This window comes from Asterias amurensis, chromosome 19 (genome assembly GCF_032118995.1).
Source record: "Asterias amurensis chromosome 19, ASM3211899v1".
Lineage (NCBI taxonomy): Eukaryota > Metazoa > Echinodermata > Asteroidea > Forcipulatida > Asteriidae > Asterias > Asterias amurensis.
The window spans coordinates 11859000-11880405 of record NC_092666.1 but is presented as its reverse complement, the minus strand read 5'-3'; the positions used below and the strand labels follow the sequence as shown (position 1 = coordinate 11880405).

Genomic DNA, 21406 nt, shown 5'->3' with positions numbered 1-21406 from the left:
TTTTTTTTTCGTTTTTAGGCCCATTTTTGATGAAAATGCTGGACTTACCCCATGTCGTTTTTTTCCATTTTAAAGGCAAATTTCTGATGAAAATGCTGGACTTACCCCTTGTCTTTTTTTTTTTCGTTTTTAGGCCAGTTTAAAGGCCAATTTTTGATGAAAATGCTGGACTTACCCCTTGTCGTTCTTTCATTTTTAGGCCCATTTTTGATGAAAATGCTGGACTTACCCCTTGTCGTTTTTTTCATTTTTAGGCCAATTTTTGATGAAAATGCTGGACTTACCCCTTCTCTTTTTTTTCCCTCCATTTTTAAGGAAAATTTTGATGAAAATGCTAGACTTACTACTTGTCGTTTTTTTCATTTTTAGGCCTATTTTTGATGAAAATGCTGGACTTACCCATTGTCGTTTTTAAATTTTTAGGCCCATAAACTGATGAAAATGCTGGACTAACCCCTTGTCGTTTTTTTTTCCAGTTTAAAGGCCAATTTTTGATGAAAATGCTGGACTTACCCCTTGTCGTTTTTTTCATTTTTAGGCCTATTTTTGATGAAAATGCTGGACTTACCCCTTGTCGTTTTTTCATTGTTAGGCCTATTTTTGATGAAAATGCTGGACTTACCCCTTGTCGTTTTTTTTTCGTTTTTAGGCCCATTTTTGATGAAAATGCTGGACTTACCCCATGTCGTTTTTTTCCATTTTAAAGGCAAATTTCTGATGAAAATGCTGGACTTACCCCTTGTCTTTTTTTTTTTCGTTTTTAGGCCAGTTTAAAGGCCAATTTTTGATGAAAATGCTGGACTTACCCCTTGTCGTTCTTTCATTTTTAGGCCCATTTTTGATGAAAATGCTGGACTTACCCCATGTCGTTTTTTCCCATTTTAAAGGCAAATTTCTGATGAAAATGCTGGACTTACCCCTTGTCTTTTTTTTTTTCGTTTTTAGGCCAGTTTAAAGGCCAATTTTTGATGAAAATGCTGGACTTACCCCTTGTCGTTTTTTCATTTTTAGGCCTATTTTTGATGAAAATGCTGGACTGACCCCTTGTCATTTTTTCATTTTTAGTCCTATTTTTGATGAAAATGCTGGACTTACCCCTTGTCGTTTTTTCATTTTTAGGCCTATTTTTGATGAAAATGCTGGACTTAACCCTTGTCGTTTTTCATTGTTAAAATGCTGGACTTACCCCTTGTCGATTTTTTCATTTTTAGGCCTATTTTTTTATGAAAATGCTGGCCTTCCCCTTGTCGTTTATTTCATTTTTAGGCCCTTGTCTTATTAAAATGCTGGACTAACCCCCTGTCGTTTTTTCGTTTTTAGGTCTATTTTTGATGAAAATGCTGGACTTACCCCTTGCTGTTTTTTTTTTCCATTTTGAGGCCCATTTTTGATGGAAATGCTGGACTTGCCCCTTGTCGTTTTTTTTTTTTCGTATTTTTTTCCATTTGTTGGCCCTTTTTTGATGAAAATGCTGGACTTGCCCCTTGTCGTTCTTTCATTTTTTAGTACTATTTTTGATGAAAATGCTGGACTTACCCCTCGTCGTTTTTTCATTTTTAGGCCTATTTTTGATGAAAATGCTGGACTTACCCCTTGTCGTTCTTTCATTTTTAGTACTATTTTTTAATGAAAATGCTGGACTGACCCCTTGTCGTTCTTTCATTTTAGGCCGTTTTTTTGATGAAAATGCTGGACTTACCCCTTGTTCTTTTTTCATTTTTAAGCTGATTTTTGATGAAAATGCTGGACTTACCCCTTGTGTTTTTTTTTTTTCATTTTTAGGCTCATTTTTGATGAAAATGCTGGACTTACCCCTTGTCGTTCTTTCATTTTTAGTACTATTTTTTAATGAAAATGCTGGACTGACCCCTTGTCGTTCTTTCATTTTAGGCCGTTTTTTGATGAAAATGCTGGACTTACCCCTTGTCGTTTTCTTTCATTTTTAGGCCTATTTTTGATGAAAATGCTGGACTTACCCCTTGACGTTTTTTCATTTTTAGGCCTATTTTTGATAAAAATGCTGGACTTACCCCTTGTCATTTTTTCATTTTTAGGCCTATTTTTGATGAAAATGCTGGACTTACCCCTTGTCGTTTTTTCATTTTTAGTCCTATTTTTGATGAAAATGCTGGACTTACCCCTTGACGTTTTTTCATTTTTAGGGCCATTTTCGATGAAAATGCTGGACTTACCCCTTGTTCTTTTTTCATTTTTAAGCTGATTTTTGATGAAAATGCTGGACTTACCTCTTGTCGTTTTATCATTGTTAGACCTTTTTTGATCAAAATGCTGGACTTGCCCCTTGTCGTTCTTTCATTTTTTAGTACTATTTTTGATGAAAATGCTGGACTTACCCCTCGTCGTTTTTTCATTTTTAGGCCTATTTTTGATGAAAATGCTGGACTTACCCCTTGTCGTTCTTTCATTTTTAGTACTATTTTTTAATGAAAATGCTGGACTGACCCCTTGTCGTTCTTTCATTTTAGGCGGTTTTTTTGATGAAAATGCTGGACTTACCCCTTGTTCTTTTTTCATTTTTAAGCTGATTTTTGATGAAAATGCTGGACTTACCTCTTGTCGTTTTATCATTGTTAGACCTTTTTTGATCAAAATGCTGGACTTGCCCCTTGTCGTTCTTTCATTTTTTAGTACTATTTTTGATGAAAATGCTGGACTTACCCCTCGTCGTTTTTTCATTTTTAGGCCTATTTTTGATGAAAATGCTGGACTTACCCCTTGTCGTTCTTTCATTTTTAGTACTATTTTTTAATGAAAATGCTGGACTGACCCCTTGTCGTTCTTTCATTTTAGGCGGTTTTTTTGATGAAAATGCTGGACTTACCCCTTGTTCTTTTTTCATTTTTAAGCTGATTTTTGATGAAAATGCTGGACTTACCCCTTGTGTTTTTTTTTTCATTTTTAGGCTCTTTTTTGATGAAAATGCTGGACTTACCTCTTGTCGTTCTTTCATTTTTAGTACTATTTTTTAATGAAAATGCTGGACTGACCCCTTGTCGTTCTTTCATTTTAGGCCGTTTTTTGATGAAAATGCTGGACTTACCCCTTGTCGTTCTCTTTCATTTTTAGGCCTATTTTTGATGAAAATGCTGGACTTACCCCTTGAGGTTTTTTCATTTTTAGGCCTATTTTTGATGAAAATGCTGGACTTACCCCTTGTCATTTTTTCATTTTTAGGCCTATTTTTGATGAAAATGCTGGACTTACCCCTTGTCGTTTTTTCATTTTTAGGCCTATTTTTGATGAAAATGCTGGACTTACCCCTTTGACGTTTTTTCATTTTTAGGGCCATTTTCGATGAAAATGCTGGACTTACCCCTTGTTCTTTTTTCATTTTTAAGCTGATTTTTGATGAAAATGCTGGACTTACCTCTTGTCGTTTTATCATTGTTAGGCCTTTTTTGATCAAAATACTGGACTTACCCCTTGTCGTTTTTCCATTTTTAGGCTTATTTTTGATGAAAATGCTGGACTTGCCCCTTGTTCTTTTTTTCATTTTTAGGCTCATTTTTGATGAAAATGCTGGACTTACCCCTTGTTTTTTTTTACATTTTTAGGCCTATTTTTGATGAAAATGCTGGACTTACCCCTTGTCGTTTTTTCATTTTTAGGCTTATTTTTGATGAAAATGCTGGACTTACCCCTTGTCATTTTTTCATTTTTAGGCCTATTTTTGATGAAAATGCTGGACTTACCCCTTGTCGTTTTTTCATTTTTAGGCCTATTTTTGATGAAAATGCTGGACTTACCCCTTGACGTTTTTTCATTTTTAGGGCCATTTTCGATGAAAATGCTGGACTTACCCCTTGTTCTTTTTTCATTTTTAGGCTCATTTTTGATGAAAATGCTGGACTTACCCCTTGTCGTTTTTTCATTTTTAGGCTCATTTTTGATGAAAATGCTGGACCTACCTCTTGTCGTTTTATCATTTTTAGGCCTATTTTTTATGAAAATGCTGGACTTACCCCTTGTCGTTTTTTCGTTTTTAGGCCCTTTTTATGAAAATGCTGGACTTGCCCCTTGTCGTTTTTTCATTTTTAGGCCTATTTTTGATGAAAATGCTGGACTTACCCCTTGTCGTTTTTTCATTTTTAGGCCTATTTTTGATGAAAATGCTGGACTTACCCCTTGACGTTTTTTTCATTTTTAGGGCCATTTTCGATGAAAATGCTGGACTTACCCCTTGTTCTTTTTTCATTTTTAGGCCTATTTTTGATGAAAATGCTGGACTTACCCATTGTCGTTTTTAAATTTTTAGGCCCATAAACTGATGAAAATGCTGGACTAACCCCTTGTCGTTTTTTCATTTTTAGGCTTATTTTTGATGAAAATGCTGGACTTACCCCTTGTCATTTTTTCATTTTTAGGCCTATTTTTGATGAAAATGCTGGACTTACCCCTTGTCGTTTTTTCATTTTTAGGCCTATTTTTGATGAAAATGCTGGACTTACCCCTTGACGTTTTTTCATTTTTAGGGCCATTTTCGATGAAAATGCTGGACTTACCCCTTGTTCTTTTTTCATTTTTAGGCTCATTTTTGATGAAAATGCTGGACTTACCCCTTGTCGTTTTTTCATTTTTAGGCTCATTTTTGATGAAAATGCTGGACCTACCTCTTGTCGTTTTATCATTTTTAGGCCTATTTTTTATGAAAATGCTGGACTTACCCCTTGTCGTTTTTTCGTTTTTAGGCCCTTTTTATGAAAATGCTGGACTTGCCCCTTGTCGTTTTTTCATTTTTAGGCCTATTTTTGATGAAAATGCTGGACTTACCCCTTGTCGTTTTTTCATTTTTAGGCCTATTTTTGATGAAAATGCTGGACTTACCCCTTGACGTTTTTTCATTTTTAGGGCCATTTTCGATGAAAATGCTGGACTTACCCCTTGTTCTTTTTTCATTTTTAGGCCTATTTTTGATGAAAATGCTGGACTTACCCCTTGTCGTTTTTTCATTTTTAGGCTCATTTTTGATGAAAATGCTGGACTTACCTCTTGTCGTTTTATCATTTTTAGGCCTATTTTTTATGAAAATGCTGGACTTACCCCTTGTCGTTTTTTCGTTTTTAGGCCATTTTTTTTATGAAAATGCTGGACTTGCCCCTTGTCGTTTTTTCATGTTTAGGCCTATTTCTGATGAAAATGCTGGGGTACCCCTCGTCATTTTTTCATTTTTAGGCCTATTTTTGATGAAAATGCTGGACTTACCCCTTGTCGTTTTTTCATTTTTAGGCTTATGTTTGATGAAAATGCTGGACTTGCCCCTTGTTCTTTTTTCATTTTTAGGCTCATTTTTGATGAAAATGCTGGACTTACCCCTTGTTTTTTTTACATTTTTAGGCCTATTTTTGATGAAAATGCTGGACTTACCCCCTGTCGTTTTTTCATTTTTAGGCTCATTTTTGATGAAAATGCTGGACTTACCCCTTGTCGTTTTTTCATTTTTAGGCCTATTTTTGATGAAAATGCTGGACTTACCCCTTGACGTTTTTTCATTTTTAGGGCCATTTTCGATGAAAATGCTGGACTTACCCCTTGTTCTTTTTTCATTTTTAAGCTGATTTTTGATGAAAATGCTGGACTTACCCCTTGTTTTTTTTTTTTTTATTTTTAGGCTCATTTTTGATGAAAATGCTGGACTTACCCCTTGTGTTTTTTTTTTCATTTTTAGGCCTATTTTTGATGAAAATGCTGGACTTACCCCTTGAAACTGGGTCTAGATGATTTGGATGTTAACAAATTTTGCATTGAAAGGGTTTTCCAATACAATTGCAATTTGCAAAATTTTGAACCGAGGTTCTGGGACTTGTCAATTTCCCCAATAGAGGGCTCTATGGAAAATGAGTACATCACCGAAACTTCCTCTTTAAGAAAATGAGTTTTTAAACCTCTGTATCTTTTTGAGAGAAAAATACACAAAAACTCATGAAGACGGAAACAAACATGTCTGAACTAGTTAAAGTCGTAACTTAATTTTAAAAAAATTACAAAATGAGTTGGAAAAATTTAGGAGTGAAATTCTGTATTGATTATCTATCATTTTATTTCAATTCTTTACAAAAGTTACAGTACTTCAAACATTATCCAATTCTATCAATGAATCTTAAACATTTTTAAAAGTCTTTGGAGGCCCCACTCAGTGGGGATTAATCTCCTCAAACTTTTCCTTTTAAGTAGGAACAAGTTTCTTGAGTTCTTTCCTTTATACAACCTGCCTAAAAAGACTGCCAAATCCTGACTACTAATTAAAGACACTGGACACCTTTGGTTATTGTCAAAGACAAGTCTTCTCACTTGGTGTATCTCAACACCCTTGTCACACAAAGTTGTGTGCTTTCAGATGCTTGATTTCGGGACCTCAAATTCAGAATTCAAATATTTTAGTGGAAAAAAAACTTCTTTCTCGAAAACTACATTATTTCAGAAGGAGCCGTTTCTCGCAATGTTTTATACTATCAAAAGCTCTCCATTGCTTGTTACCAGGTAAGTTTTTATGCTAACCATTGTTTTGAGTTGCGTAAAGTGTCCACTGCCTTTAAGGTTTGTCTTTAATATTTTCTTTACCATAAGCGCAGAGGTAAGCAGAGTCATTGAAATTGGGCTCAACCGTCAATTTCACCAAACTCTTCCTAACTTTAATTAATCTAAGGACTTTAGGACGAGGTAAGTAAAGTAGACGTTAGGACTCATTTAACCCATCCTTAGTTAGGACTAGTTGCTCGTTCTAAGTAAACTCTGCCTTTAAACTTAATGTGCCAGTAACTAACAGGATAGAAGTTTTATAGAACCCTTACATATGACATCAGACTTTCACTTCAATGAACCCTCATCCAGGTTAAAGTGAAGGTAACTGTTTGGAAAAGCCACTCGACACTATTGGTAATTGTCAAAGACTAGTCTTCTCACTTGCTGTATCTCAACGAATGCATAAAATAACAAACCTGTGAAAATTTGAACTCAATTGGTCGTCGAAGATGTGGGATAAGAATGGAAGAAAAAACACCCTTGTCGCACGAAGTTGTGTGCTTTCAGATGCTTGATTTCGAGACCTCAAAATCTAATTTTGAGGTCTCGAAATCAAGTCTGGGAAAATTACTTCTTTCTCGAAAACTACGTCATTCAGAGGGAGCTGTTTCTCACAATGTTTTATACTATCAACCTCTCCCCATTACTTGTTACCAAGAAAGGTTTTATACTCATAAATATATTGAGTAATTACCAACAGTGTCCACTGCCTTTAAAATAAATGGCAAGAAAATCCTTTTGATGGAAGCCTACAGCAGCATTTGATGGTATAATGCATTTTGAGAAACATTTCACTCTAAAGAAATGTGGTTATGTAAAAAAAAAAAAATGTTTTCATGCCCCAAAATTTTAGTCTGAGAAGAGTTACCGCAGAATGCTTCTCAGATTCGGTATTTCTACTATGGATTATTCTTCCTGTGTGGGTTTTTGACGCTCCGGATTTTACAAAACATCTCAAAAAAGAGACGACCTTTTAAAATGAAATCTCAAGATGTTGAGAGAGCACAAGTCTGACAATAAAGACGAGTTATGATCAATAAACTACATTTACATGTATTGTTTGAAGCTTTGCATGGTGTTGGGAAATAGGAAGAAACTATAAATAATTTAGTAGTAAACTTGCGGATACAACCATGTGTAAATCTCTTTGGGTGAGTGTTGGCTCTGAGAAGAGCCAGTTTGGTCTTGACATTTCAAACAGTATACCCTCCTGAAGTTGAGCAGACTATATACCAATCCAGGTGCGCAAGTGCTGGGCCCCGCTAGAGGCATCGCGCGCCACTGCTGCAGTGTACTTGTGCCTAGTTTTGTGCACAAAGACGCGCGAAAATCGTTTTCCTTTTTTCACTTTTTATGAGAATTTAATGTCTTCCTCGACAATCTATAAAATTTCCCTGACATGGCTGCCTGATATAACAACGTACAACATTCTTGATAAATTCTAAAAATTAAGCAGAAAGCAAAATACTAAAATCCGGACAAAATACCTTGCCGATGTAACGCATTTTAGCGACTACATGTATATGCAGTTTTCGCGTGTCTTTGACCCCTAACTCGCCTAAGACATTGGCTTTCTCAAGATGATTCAGTTCCTATTATGTTGCAAATATTTGTGGTCAGTGATCTATTGATGTCCTGGCAAGGAAATTGTGTAAGTCGTTGAGGAAAACATTTAATTTCCAAAAGAGTGAAAAGGAACATGATTTCCTCAAGTCTTTGTGCACAAAGCTAGGCACATCACAGCAGTGGCGCCAGTGCTCAACACTTGCACGCCCGGTGCGCGCCTGAATTGGTCTATACTGTTCAAAAAGATATTTTAACATATGGTTGTACCCGCAAGTTAACTATTCATTCATAGTTGCTTCATACATTTACATGGTGCTTTGAAATATGCAAAAGCAATTTGAATGAAATCCATGAAAACTGAACTAATGACCTTATGGGCCTGAGCTGACAAATTGCGACATTGATAAGTGAAATTAAAATTAACCATAGAAATTTTCCTGATATCCAGTTTCATCTCACATAGAAACCGATCTATGATAATTTAAAGTAGTTGGCAATTCATGCATAATTCATCACACAACGTTCCTTGCATATTATATCAATTAACCTTTAAACAAAAAATGATACTTGTTAATCTTTACCATAACATAGGCAAAATATCAAATTATCAAAATATAATACTTTTCTGTAAAATTAATCAATTGCGCCTAGAACAATATAACTAACCTTTAACCTTTGACCTCATACATATCTGATCTTTTCTGAGAACCAATAGGAATTTGAGTCCTAACCTCATCTACATAAGTCGGGTCAATCTCGGCATAGACAATCTTCTCAGAGGAATCTGCTTTGGCGATAACCTCACCCCTGGAAGAAAAGAAAAGGATCAATCGTAATATTCTACTGAATATGTTTTGACGGCACTGGACATGTTTGGTAGTCACTCTTAAAGACATTGGACACTATTGGTCAAAGACCAGTCTTCTCACTTGGTGTCTCTCGACATATGCATAAAATAACAAACCTGTGAAAATTTGAACTCAAGTGGTCGTCGAAGTTGCGAGATAATAATGAAAGAAAAAACACCATTGTCACATGAAGTTGTGTGCTTTCTGATGCTTGATTTCGAAACCTCAAATTGTAAACTTGAGGTCTCGAAATCAAATTCGTGGAAAATTACTTCTTTCTCGAAAACTACGTCACTTCAGAGGGAGCCTTTTCTCACAATGTTTTACACTATCAACCTCTCCCCATTACTCGTAATCAAGAAAGGTTTTATGACGATAATTATTTTGAGAAATTACCAAAAGTGTCCACTGCCTTTAACACCCGCAGGGGCGTATCAAAGCGCTTATGCAGGCGTCAATTTGAAGCCTAAACCCAATCTCATCACATCATCACCTTTCTTCACCTGAGCCAATTATGTATAGGGTCAGGACTTCACCACCACTTCACTCTATCAGCAAATGTGTTCGTCAAAGTTCACCCTTTGAATTTGTTCCATGGGTGAAGCTTCACTTTTTCAGTTTCAGAAGGACATGTGCGTTCGCCATCGCTAGCCTCAACATCTGGCGTCTTTCCTTGCTGATAAGGACAGGGGACCAGTCTAGTTCGCCTCGTTGCTAACTTTCACCAACGTTGGCGGCGCACAGCTCGTTCCACCCGATATGAGATCGGTAGCAAACGTACGCAAACTTGGAAATATTTGCGCAAGTGGAACACACCACATGATACATTTTGCAAGGTGGTACAGCGCGATGTTAGAATGTGTGTATTTGTGGAGTTAAACTTCAGCTCAAAACTTGCGCGCACGCAAATTTCAAGGTGGCTTGCGTGAATTTCAAAACAGGCCATCTTCAAAGATTGCTTCACATACAGTTGTTTGAAATGCCACAACTTCGACATACTTTCGGCGCGACCGATGTGGTGGATTTGATGTCACATCATCAAACACAATTAAGGCTCGTCAACGCTTCACCCTTTTCATCAACCTTATCAGTATTTTTTCCTGCAAGGTGCTGTCCATCAATATGCTGCTGATCAGACCAGGTGCACTGGGGCAAACCCCTTCTCTCTACTTAGTTGGTAGCGCACCGGCATGATAATCCAGGTCCGTGATTCAAATGCCCGCATTACAGAAATTAATTTTGTTCGACCCTACATTATTCTCAACTTACCATGGATTAATGACTGAACTATGACCCCATGCTATGTACGAAGCACTCTCATCTCTTGCTGGCGAAACTGTCGCTACGTAAAGCTGGTTGTCTATTGCTCTGAAGAAAAATCAGTTGGAAATCTTTCAAGTGAAACAAGTGAAATTAGTAGGAGGGGTTGGATAATGTTGATAATGATAATAACAAATTCTTGTGTAGCGCATTTCACAATAAACCGTATCAGCCCCGAGCTGCCGTGGCGCTTCGAAGGCTTTTTCATTCACAATATCAACCACTACCCTCGCAGGTACCCATTTATACCCCTGGGTCAAGAGAAGCAAGTATCTTGCTCAAAGACACAAGTGTCACAACCGAGATTCGAACCGACACTCCGGTGACTTAGCAGCAGAACTTGAATGCGATGCTCTTAACCACTCGGCCATGACAAAGACACTCTACGGATATTGCAAGTAGCCTAGCCCGCTAGCCCAGGACTACCAGATTTACAGCCGGGCTACTAATTTTTCCAGTTTGATAGCCGGCAGACTAGTGGAAAAATATTGCAAAAATCAACATCACAAACAATAATGAACCGTGCTGATGGTATTGTAAAACAAAATACTATCGGTGACCAATTTGTACTGTGACTCAAGACGTACTGTGTTTGATTGGACTACCAAAATCTCATCAGGGCTTCTAAAAATAATTCTGGGTTACTAGTCTGCTGACTACCATGGAAAACCACTTAGTTTTGACCCCCTGACTCCTGGCCGATTTCATACATGAACCTTCCACACAGGAAGTACTTAATAAGCAGGACTGTTCTTTTTAGAACTGAGAAGTCTCTCGAATTCCACACAAATTTACTCCGCGATAGTAGAGAAGTCTGCTGAAAAATCTACTCCACGGTTACTACCAATATTTAGCAAAACAGTTTTCTGCTGTTGTACGTGCTAAAATATTTTCGTCACCGAGAACAATGATTTTTGTCTGAACTTGTTTTACTCATTTTGTCAAAAACTACAGCCAATATTATCTTTAAATTGTGCAAGTTTAATAAGGCAATAAAAGGGTACTTAAGCAGCATGCAGCATCAGAGTCCAACTTTCTCCAGAAGACGATCAGAGCATACTGATCGAAACGTCGAGTTGAAACCAACGATTCTTTTCAGAACCACCCCAACTCATTAGAGATAGTCATTACATGGTGTTACCGCAAACCTTTCTATATTGTATTTCCATCATGCAAAGTTTCAAATCCTACTTAATCAAAGGGTAGCAACAAGTTCTTAAACTGCCGTTTAAAACCGACAGGGTCATGGCAGTGTGATAACGGCCCGAGCAAGGTTTTAAACAGCAGTTTAAGAATGAGTCACTACTCTTTTATTCCCATTCATGAATGCCTTTTTGGTTTAAAATGCATAATAAAGTAAGAATTCATGCGTGTAGTTATTCTTGGCGAAAGATGTTTCTTGTTTTCCTTTCACACACAGTGCACCCAAGTCACCAACAACGCCCGCACCGCCGCAACGAGAAACGTCTTGCACCAGACCTAGGGCGTAGTATGCATCTAAACGTATCTGAACCAACCGGTTATAAACAGCTCCAACTGGTCATTATCACCCGTTTAAACACCCCCACATGGCGCGCTCTCCACCAATAGGAATAGCGAAACTGTCTGATGTATTTATGAGTGTAAATTTGTGGACGTTAGCATTTTGTGTCAAACAAAAACTACCAAAACCCTGTAATGTCATAATGATTTACCTTCCTCTCTGCAGTAACTCCCAGTGTGCTGGTCCTGTTGTCATATTGAAGGCGCCAGGGTACACTAACAACTTACAGCCTGAAGTGAAAAATTATTAAAGAAACCGTTTATTCTGTATTGAGCAATCCCCGCAGGGGTAATGGCCGCCACAAGTCAGTCATGTTCCTGAATTCAACCTGTGCATGTGTGTGTGCCTCCTCACTTTGAGTGTGTTCCACCCCTACTGGTTACATTAGCTGCACGACTTAACCCCTCCAGCAGAAAATGTCTTGATAAATATGCCTAGGGGTCGATTTCACAAAGAGTTAGGACTAGTTCTAACTTAGGACTAGCCCTAGGAGATATTAAAAACTCAAGGCTAGTCCTAAGTTAGGACGAGTAACTCCTCCTAACTCGAGATAAGACTAGTCCCAACTCTCTGTGAAATTGGCCGCAGATACTACAATACTTTTATTATAAATTACAAGTAGGATTTGAAACTTTGCATGGTGGAAGTATAACTAATAGAGAATTTCGGTAACACCATGTGAATATCTCTTTTTGAGTAGTGCTGGTTCTGAATCGGTGGTTAACAACTCATCCTTTCGATCAATATAATTCAAACGTAGTCCCACATCTTGCAGGAAATACTGTATGTTACAGCGCCAGGAACGTCACTGAGTGACGGACGTGTGCGCTATATAAGAAGCCAGAATTACTATTATTATTATGCTCTGATCGCCTTCAGGTAAGAATTGTGACTTCATGCATGAATATTTAGAGAGGTGTTTTACAAGGTGCTTTAAAGGCAGTGGACACTATTGGTAATTACTCAAAATAATTATCAGCATAAAACTTCACTTGGTAACAAGAAATGGGGAGAGGTTGATAGTATAAAACAATGTGAGAAACGGCCCCCTCTGAAGTGATGTAGTTTTCGAGAAAGAATTTTCCACGAATTTGTTTTCGAGACCTCAGATTTAGAATTTGAGGTTTGAAATCAATCATCTGAAAGCACACAACTTCGTGTGACAAGGGTGTTTTTTTTTTCTTTCATAGTTATCTTGCAACTCCGACAACCAATCGAGCTCAAATTTTCACAGGTTTGTTATTTTATGCATATGTTGAGATACACCAAGTGAGAAGACTGGTCTTTGACAATTACCAATAGTGTCCACTGTCTTTAAAGGAATAGGTCTCATACTTCAAAAGGGTAGCTCTACATACTTTGCAGGTGAAATGCTGAGCTCTTTGATGCACCCCAAGGGTTGTGATAAAGCGCTTTATGAGAACCTACTCTTAGTAGTAGCTGTCTTACTAACCTTTCTGGTTGTAGATCTGAGCCATTTCTGCAAAACGCATGTCATAGCAGATGCCAATTCCAATCTTACAGTAGGCTGAAATAAGAAACGGAAAACAGAGAAAGACAGAGACAATGATAAAATACAAATCAATAGCAAGATAATCAATTGGTTTGTAAAAGGATTGAGTCTTGAAATAGGGGTAATGAACTTAAAGGAACACTACAGAATTGGTAAGAAACAAAAACTCATCTAAGAATACAGATTTACATTAAACCTACACGGTCTAATGATGATAGCAGAAAACATCCCACGAAATATTTCTGTCGAAAGTGTCAGATTTAAGGAGAAATAAATAAAACTAACTTCCCATTTGGAGTTAATCGCTCAGTAGGCATTTTGTTAATTTTTTCCTTTAATCGATGTCATGCAAAATGTGTGATCAGTTTTTCACTATTTTCTTTTAATCAAGATGGCCGATCGATCTCAAACTTCTACAGGTCTCAAAATCAAATTCATGGAAAATTACTTCTTTCTCAAAAACTACGTCACTTCAGAGGGAACCGTTTCTCACAATGTTTAATACTATCAACAGCTCCCCGTTACTCGATACCAAGTGAGGTTTTATGCTAATAATTATTTTGAGTAATTACCAATAGTGTGTCCACTGCCTTTAGTAACTTGCAAGACTCTCAAACAAGGGTGCCGACTATGTGAACCAGAAACACAGGGGGTTCACCCCTTCAGTATTTAGTGTTCTGTGTTCCGGCAATGAAACCACGGCGTCTCTGCTAGACCATTATAATAGCTGTAATAATTTGGAAAGCTTTTGTCACTGATGTGTTTTGATGAGTGGAATGTGAATAAAAAGTTAACTAAGGTTTTAAAAAATCAGTTCTTATGTTATTTACAAATTTAAGAGTAGACCCCGACCCGAGAGGGCGTTGTTCGTGACGTAAATCGAGGCAGACTTTCCCTGTGATGCGTAGAGTAAACACAATTGCAAAGTACATGTACGGACCAAGTCGTGAGTTTGTACGTTTAAAAAAAAAATTTGTTTTTTTCCGGCAATGCCAACCAGGTGTATTGCTGCTGAATGCAGAAAAACACTTTTTGAAATGTAAACTCACGACTTGGACGTACATGTACTTTGCACGTGTGTTTACTATACGCATTGCAGGCAAAGTCTGCCTCGATTGACGTCACAAAAGGGGTAGGCGGAGTCAGCCCCCCAAACAACTTTATATATTTTTTAAACATATAAATCGTGACAAACAATTACTACAACAAATTGTTTTATTGTTCGTAAGCATACTCTTATGTTTGAGAGAAAAATTTTTTTATTTCCAGGTGACTTTAAAGGAACACGTTGCCTTGGATCGGACGAGTTGGTCTATAAAAAAGCATTTGTAACCGTTTGTTATAAAATGCTCATGGTTGAAAGATGTTTTAAAAGTAGAATACAATAATCCACACAAATTTGCCTCGGAATTGCGTGGTTTTCCTTTTACTTTGCGAACTAACACGGTCGGCCATTTATGGGAGTCAAAAATTTGACTCCCATAAATGGCCGACCGTGTTATCCGACGATGTAAAAGGAAAACTGTGTAATTTTGAGGCATGTTTGTGTGGATCATTGCATTCTACTTTTACAACCTCTTTCTAACCAAATGCATTTGATAACAAACGGTTACAAACACTTTTTCAAAGACAAACTCGCCCGATCCAAGGCAACATGTTCCTCTGGTGCTTATCGACAGAGTGGGGGTTCGAGTCATTGTCATGACACTTGTATCTTTAAGCAAGATGCTTTGCCGTAATTGCTTTGTCTTTCGTAAGGGACATAATGCAGTGGATGCTGTGTACTAGGATTGCTAGGGTACGTAAAAGAACACCAGACACATATTGTGCAAGAGTAGTGGTTAACCCAGGTGTTCTGGTTCGTAAGCACCCTTGTTTTATACAAGTTTTCTTAGGCTTGTGAGCTACAGTGATTAAGTTTACTCATGAGGCATCTTTGGTTTTATTACCGGAAGTGCATAATAATTAGTAATAACCCTTACTCGCAGTTGAGAAGCTGAATTGTGAAGGACATGACTACAATCTGTAAGAGCTGCAGGCTTGTAAAGATGCCTTCTAATGGCCAGCCACATTAATCCTGTCTAGTCCTTTTGCAGTCTCTCTATTTTGTCAATATAGGTAGACCTTGAACATAGGTCTTGATAGCTCATTTGGTAGAGTGCTCGCATGTTACTAAGGCCTCTAGGTATTGATATTATACAAATATTGACTGCTTCGAGTGCTATGGTTAAAACTATGACTCCCGAGGTGATCCCCGGAGCGTTCTATTTTCCGGAGTGTTCTATTTTCCCGAGGCGAAGCCGAGAGAAAATAGAACGCTCCGGGGATCACCGAGGGAGTCATAGTTGAAACCATTGCACGAGTAAAAGCAGCCAATATTTGTTTTATAACACCCAAGACATTTCTAAAAACTGAACTATTAAGTTACAGACCTGAATGCTACAATCCACAGTTGACGCGAATACTGATTGCGAAAACTTTTACTAATGTAGTGTCATGTAATCCGAAATGGTTTACAGACTATTAATTGATCATCCTCGTACACGCAACTGACGTCTGGGTACTGCACGCCGTGTGCTAGTCTTTCGGACGAGCGCACGGCAAACCGATGCACTATCACATGGCTGTGGTCTAGCAAAACTAAGACATATCATGTGACGCGCTCTAAACCAATGAAAAGGCAGAATATTGGTAAGGGGTGTTATAATACAAGTTATCACACTAGGGCAAGTGGAATATGGAAACCTATAGTGCTTCGGTGTCCCATATCCAACGTGGCTGAGTTGAATGTGGGACGCAGAAGCGCTATATTTTTCTGTATTCCACGAACGCGTGTATGATAACGTATTTACCTTCAAGCAAACTTAATGCGTAGTCAGAAACCACAAGATGCAGGGTGTGATATGGGCCGTGCAATATAGCTTTATCAAACTCCTTGTTGCTATAGATCGACCAATCAGAATCAAGGATTCAAGAATACTTGAAGATAACCACACTTACGTGTATCTACAACAGTGAATCCACTTCCTGGAGTGAGAACGTCCGATTCCTTGAATTTGATGCGTCCGGGTACGTCAATGTCGAACAGATGAGCCTGGTGGATCAAAAGATAAGAGTCAAACCTCTAATCAAAAGTTGAGAAATTTTAGACTTTTATTTGAACTGGTAATTTCTCAAAATAATTGTTAGCATAAAAACGTACTTGGTAACGAGCAAAGGAGAGCTGATGATAGTTAAAAACATTGTGAGAAATGGCTCCCTCTGCAGTAAAGTAGTTTTTTGAGAAAGAAGTAATTTTCCACTAAAATATTTGAATTTGATTTTGTGACCTCAGAATTAGATTTTGAGGTCCTGAAATCAAGCATCTGAAAGCACACAACTTTAGTGTGACAAGGGTGTTTTTTTTCCCGTTATATCTTGCAACTTTGACAACCAATTGAGTTCAAATGTTCACAGGTTTGTTGTTTTGTGCATTATTATGTTGAGATACACCAAGTGAGAAAACTGGTCTTAGTCCAGTGTCGTTACGTGGCCACAGCACAAAACAAAAATGAGCTATCTAGCCCTACGTCCGAGGTCTCCCTATTGACCCATTTCGCCTGACGTCATCAGCTGAAAAATCTTGAATGCGCCATACTGGTGGGCAATTTCACTGTGCGTTTTTATATATAACTCTGTGCTGTGCGTTATGCAGTAAAGTGTGCATTTTAGGCGACGCGGCGTTAATACACGTAAACCTAACTGCCCACCAACATGGTGAGCGTGGCATTGGTCGCCGCGTGTGATACATGTACATGTACGTGTACAAGGGGTCAATATTGACAAAATAGAGAGACGCCAACATAGAGGGCTATATAGCTCAGTTGGTAGGGATGCCAGAATGTTAATCCTGAATTCATTGGTTCAAACCCCACTCTAGTCAATTTGTTTTGTTCAACCCCAAACCATTTAAAATGTACCCAATCAGTTTCCCCTGTTTTTTTGTTATTTAAAGGCAGTGGACACTATTGGTAATTACTCAAAATAATTATTGTCATAAAACATTTCTTGATTACGAGTAATGGGGAGAGTTGATAGTATAAACCATTGTGAGAAACGGGTCCCTTTGAAGTGATGTCGTTTTTGAGAAAGAAGTAATTTTCCACAAATTTGATTTCGAGACCTCAAGTTTAGAATTTGAGGTTTCGAAATCAAGCATAAAAAAGCACACAACCTCGTGTGACAAGGGTGTTTTTTCTTTCATTATTATCTCGCAACTTCAACGACGGATTGAGCTCAATTTCACAGGTTTGTTATTTTATGCATATTATGTTGAGATACACCAACTGTGAAGACTAGTCTTTGACAATTACCAATAGTGTCCACTGCCTTTAATACATTGTTTTTATCTAAACGAGGCTTGTGGTAACACCATATAAACATCTATTTTTTAGTAATAGTCGCTCTGAAAAGAACAGGTTGTTAACGACTCAAAGTTTTGATCAGTATGCTCTGATTACTTCAGGATCTCTTGAAGACGATTTTGTTGATAAATGAAAGAAATTTACCTTTCTGTATTTGCCAATGATATTTCCCTGAGGGTTGAAGACAGTACAGGTGTTATAAAACTTCCCTTGATCTTCCTCAGGGATGGAGCCTAAACAAAAAATATTAAAAAAACATCAAAGGCAAAATTGCCACCTTGGTCCCAAGTGTTGTGTAAGGCACAAAGACCACTAGTCCTAGGAGATATAAAAAAAAACTGTATGGCTAGTGCTACGTTAGGATGAGTAACTCATCTTAACGCAAGGTAAGACTAGTCTTAACTCTTTGTGAAGTCCACACCAGTACTCTTAATCTTACCAAAAAGAGAATGTGTCATAGGATCCGAAGGACACAGTTATAAATAAGGAAATCAATGTGTGGTGAAGAGCTTTTCAACTAGTGGTCCTTCGTCTCGGTAAAGTTATCAAGAACCAGGCCTCGTTGGGTTTAAACCACAAGTTGAAAACCGATTCAACACACTTTGATTCCCATTCATAAATACCTTTTCGGTCAAAAAACATCAACACTTTTTGGTCAAAAAGTAAAATAAATGCAAAAATTATAATTGTTCAATGATTTCTTTCAACACAACACCCCTCCATCTATGAAATGGAAAGGCCCTCTGGTAAACAACTCCTTATAAGGGAATGCTGTGCGCGTCGCACGTATAGGTGATGTGGCACAACTGTCCCGGCCGTTGCTCTCAACCAATAGGAATGAGGAAACTGTCTTATAAGCACAGGTGCAAGCTCATGTGTCACGCCCATGTGCCAACTATTTTTACTGGTCATAAACAAAGGTTTATACACACCCACGTGACGCGCTCTCCAACAATAAGAATAGCGAAACTGTCTGGGGTATTTATGAATGTTAAATTTCATGCTTAAGGACACAAGTGTCATGACCGGGACTCGAACCCACACACTGCACAAGACAAGTCTCACCTCCGATCAGGAACACATTGTTATCTAAAGCAGCTTTAGCGAGAGCATCCGTTGAAGCTCCAGGAACTTTCTCTGAGTAGTCGGCGAAGTAAGAGGTACCGTAGGGACAGTTGAAACATTCCTGTAAAACAATGGTTGGAGGGTTATCGGGATCTAATAGCAAGTTTTTCAAATGTCGTGTTGGCCGAGTGTGGGTTCTAGTCGCAGTCAGGACACCTGTGTCCTTTTAAAGCCACTGTACACGTTTGGTTATCGTCAAAGACAAGTGTTCTCACTTGGTGTATCCCATCGTAAGCATAAAAAACTTGGGCTCAATCGGGCATCGAAGTTGCGATAAAATGATGAAAGACAAAACACCCATGTTGGACGAATTTGTGTGCTTTCAGATAAGAATAAAAGACTTCTAGCTAGAAGTCTTTTATTATTTTAGTGAGAAATTACCTCTTTCTCAAAAACTACAATACTTCAGAGGGAGTTGTTTCCCACAATGTTTTATACTATCAACAGCTCTCCAATGCTCGTTACCAAGTCAATTTTTAAGTTAATATTTGTTTTGAGTAATTACCAAACGTGTACCTTCCCTTTAAGGATGATGCTCTGTCCTTCGGAAGGGACGTAAAGCTGTTGGTCTTGAGTTTTCTGTGTAATGCACCTAAAAGAGAACCCATCCAAGGATGCAGCAATAATGGTTAGGTGTCTTGCTTAAAGCCATTGGACACTTTCGGGAAAAAAAAAAAAAAAAAAATCACAGATTTACAAATACCTTACAGGGTTTACAGAAGGTAATGGTGAAAGACTTCTCTTGAAATATTATTCCATGAAATGCTTTACTTTTTGAGAAAAACATTAAAACAATTATCAATTATCGATATCAAGAATAACAGATTTACTTTAAACACATGTCATGAAACGACTAAACGTGCAGAAACAAGGGTGGGTTTTCCCATAATTTTCTCCCAACTCCGATGACCGATTAAGCTTAAACTTTCACAGGTTTGTTCTTTTGATGTGAAACACAAAGTGTGGGCCTTTGGACAATACTGTTTACTGAAAGTGTCCAATGGCTTTAAGGGCACAAATGTAACGACCAGGACTTGTGGCCACACGAAGAAGAAGTCTGTTGCTCTTTTAAGATAAACTGCTTAGCCAAGAAAATGAAATCTTTTTTATTTACCGGTAATGCAACAAGCTTAGCTCCAGATGCAGCCGCTTCCTTGATGAGTTTAACAGCTTTGGTGATGTTCGCTACTTTATTGGCTGAAACAGCCATCTGCACCAACGCTATCCTAAACACTATAAGTTAAAAAAAAAAATGAGAAAACAAAAGCCAATTAGTTGCTAAGAGTAAGACACTACTCCAGATTTACAAAGGTCATGGGTTCAAATCCCACTGAGTAATAATAATTTATGCCTGTGATTTTGTACATAAAGCTTGAGGAAGTACCGTGTATAACTCCAACCTGTGCTTGTGTATACTGGGGATTACTACAGTGCTAGCACACAACTCTTATTTAGTGTTTGTGTTATCCAGCTCAAGCCTAGTCGGTTAAGCATCTGCCTGAAGTGTCAGAGCCTAGAGGACTTTAGTTGCGATAACGTTACGTTATTGCAACTTAAGACTCAAGAAGACAAAGTACTTGGGTTCAATCAAATCCCAAAATGCAGAAAAATAAATAAGTAAAAACACAACAAAATTGAAAATTGTGCTTACGAACCAGGGCAAGAAAAGGTTACCACACCAGCCAAACTGCCATGTCACTTGTACAATTTGTGACTGGTATCTTGCTTGGTCATTTCTGCATGCTTAGCGGACAATACTGAAAGGCTCCTTCTTCCCAGACACCATCTGCCCAAGCAAGTTATTGAGTCACCAACCCTGGAACTGGATGTCTTCAAGACCAGACTGAACAGTGTCACCTTCAGCTAGTTATCCATCCCCCACACAAAATGCTTAATTACTTTTACTTGCACAGTATGCGTATCTTTTTATGCCTTGAGTTTATGTCTGCACCTGCTAGTTTGCACCTCAACCAATGTGCGAGTATACTCCAGAGGAGGTTTCTGCACAGTATAGGAAGATGCAATGATGATGAATATTGCTAAACCATGCAGCTATTTGGATTGGTACTGGTAGACTTACAATACAAATGCTCGATGCTTGACATCTCGTTTCATAATCATGTGTTTCGTGGAAGGGACTCACTGGGACATGGGACTCACTCGCTCTCGCTCGCAGCATACCACTAGAACTACCCCCCCCCCCGACTAGTATTAATAAGTATTATAATACTAACTAGGTAGTTGGAAAGTAGACTAGTTTTGTACTCCCCTACTAGTACTAGTACTACGGAACGGGAACATGAATGAATGGATTAGTAAGTTTTTTTATGTGTTTTTTTTATGAACAATCTAGTTTATTTACTTACTTTGTGAATTCTTTCTAATCGACAGATTTACAACGTGTGTAATATTTCAATGCAACAAAAACCACAAACTTTCTAACTTGAAGAAAACCAGATAATCCTACCATTTGCCATTATGAGACTTTGTTGACGTTCTTCTTCAGTTCACCGACTGTTCGGCTAATTGAGGCCCAATTGAGTAACTG

At 37.9% G+C, this 21406-nt stretch overlaps 1 protein-coding gene across 2 annotated transcripts; it reads right to left on the bottom strand.

The window, feature by feature from the left end:
- Positions 1-6028: 6028 nt before the first annotated feature.
- LOC139951521 (omega-amidase NIT2-like) lies at positions 6029-21406 on the bottom strand. 2 transcript variants are annotated; one of them, XM_071950452.1, is made up of 9 exons: positions 21326-21406; positions 19973-20091; positions 18799-18919; positions 17878-17966; positions 16331-16424; positions 13271-13345; positions 11969-12047; positions 10224-10322; positions 6029-8913 (listed from the first exon to the last, which is right to left on the bottom strand). In XM_071950452.1, exons 1-9 carry the CDS (start codon positions 21333-21335, stop codon positions 8775-8777), a joined length of 825 nt encoding a protein of 274 aa, XP_071806553.1. In that variant the 5' UTR covers positions 21336-21406; the 3' UTR covers positions 6029-8774. The 2 variants fall into 2 exon arrangements, with proteins under 2 accessions (XP_071806553.1, XP_071806554.1); XM_071950453.1 differs by having other exon boundaries at positions 21225-21363.

Bases quoted from the DNA above. Each gene is read 5' to 3' on its own strand.
- LOC139951521 (XM_071950452.1), bottom strand. The intron at 18,920-19,972 runs GTAAATAAAAAA...ATTGTTTTACAG, and splicing joins CTAAGCTTGTTGCATTACCG to GAATGTTTCAACTGTCCCTA. The intron at 12,048-13,270 runs GTTAGTAAGACA...TTTTCACTTCAG, and splicing joins TCAGATCTACAACCAGAAAG to GCTGTAAGTTGTTAGTGTAC.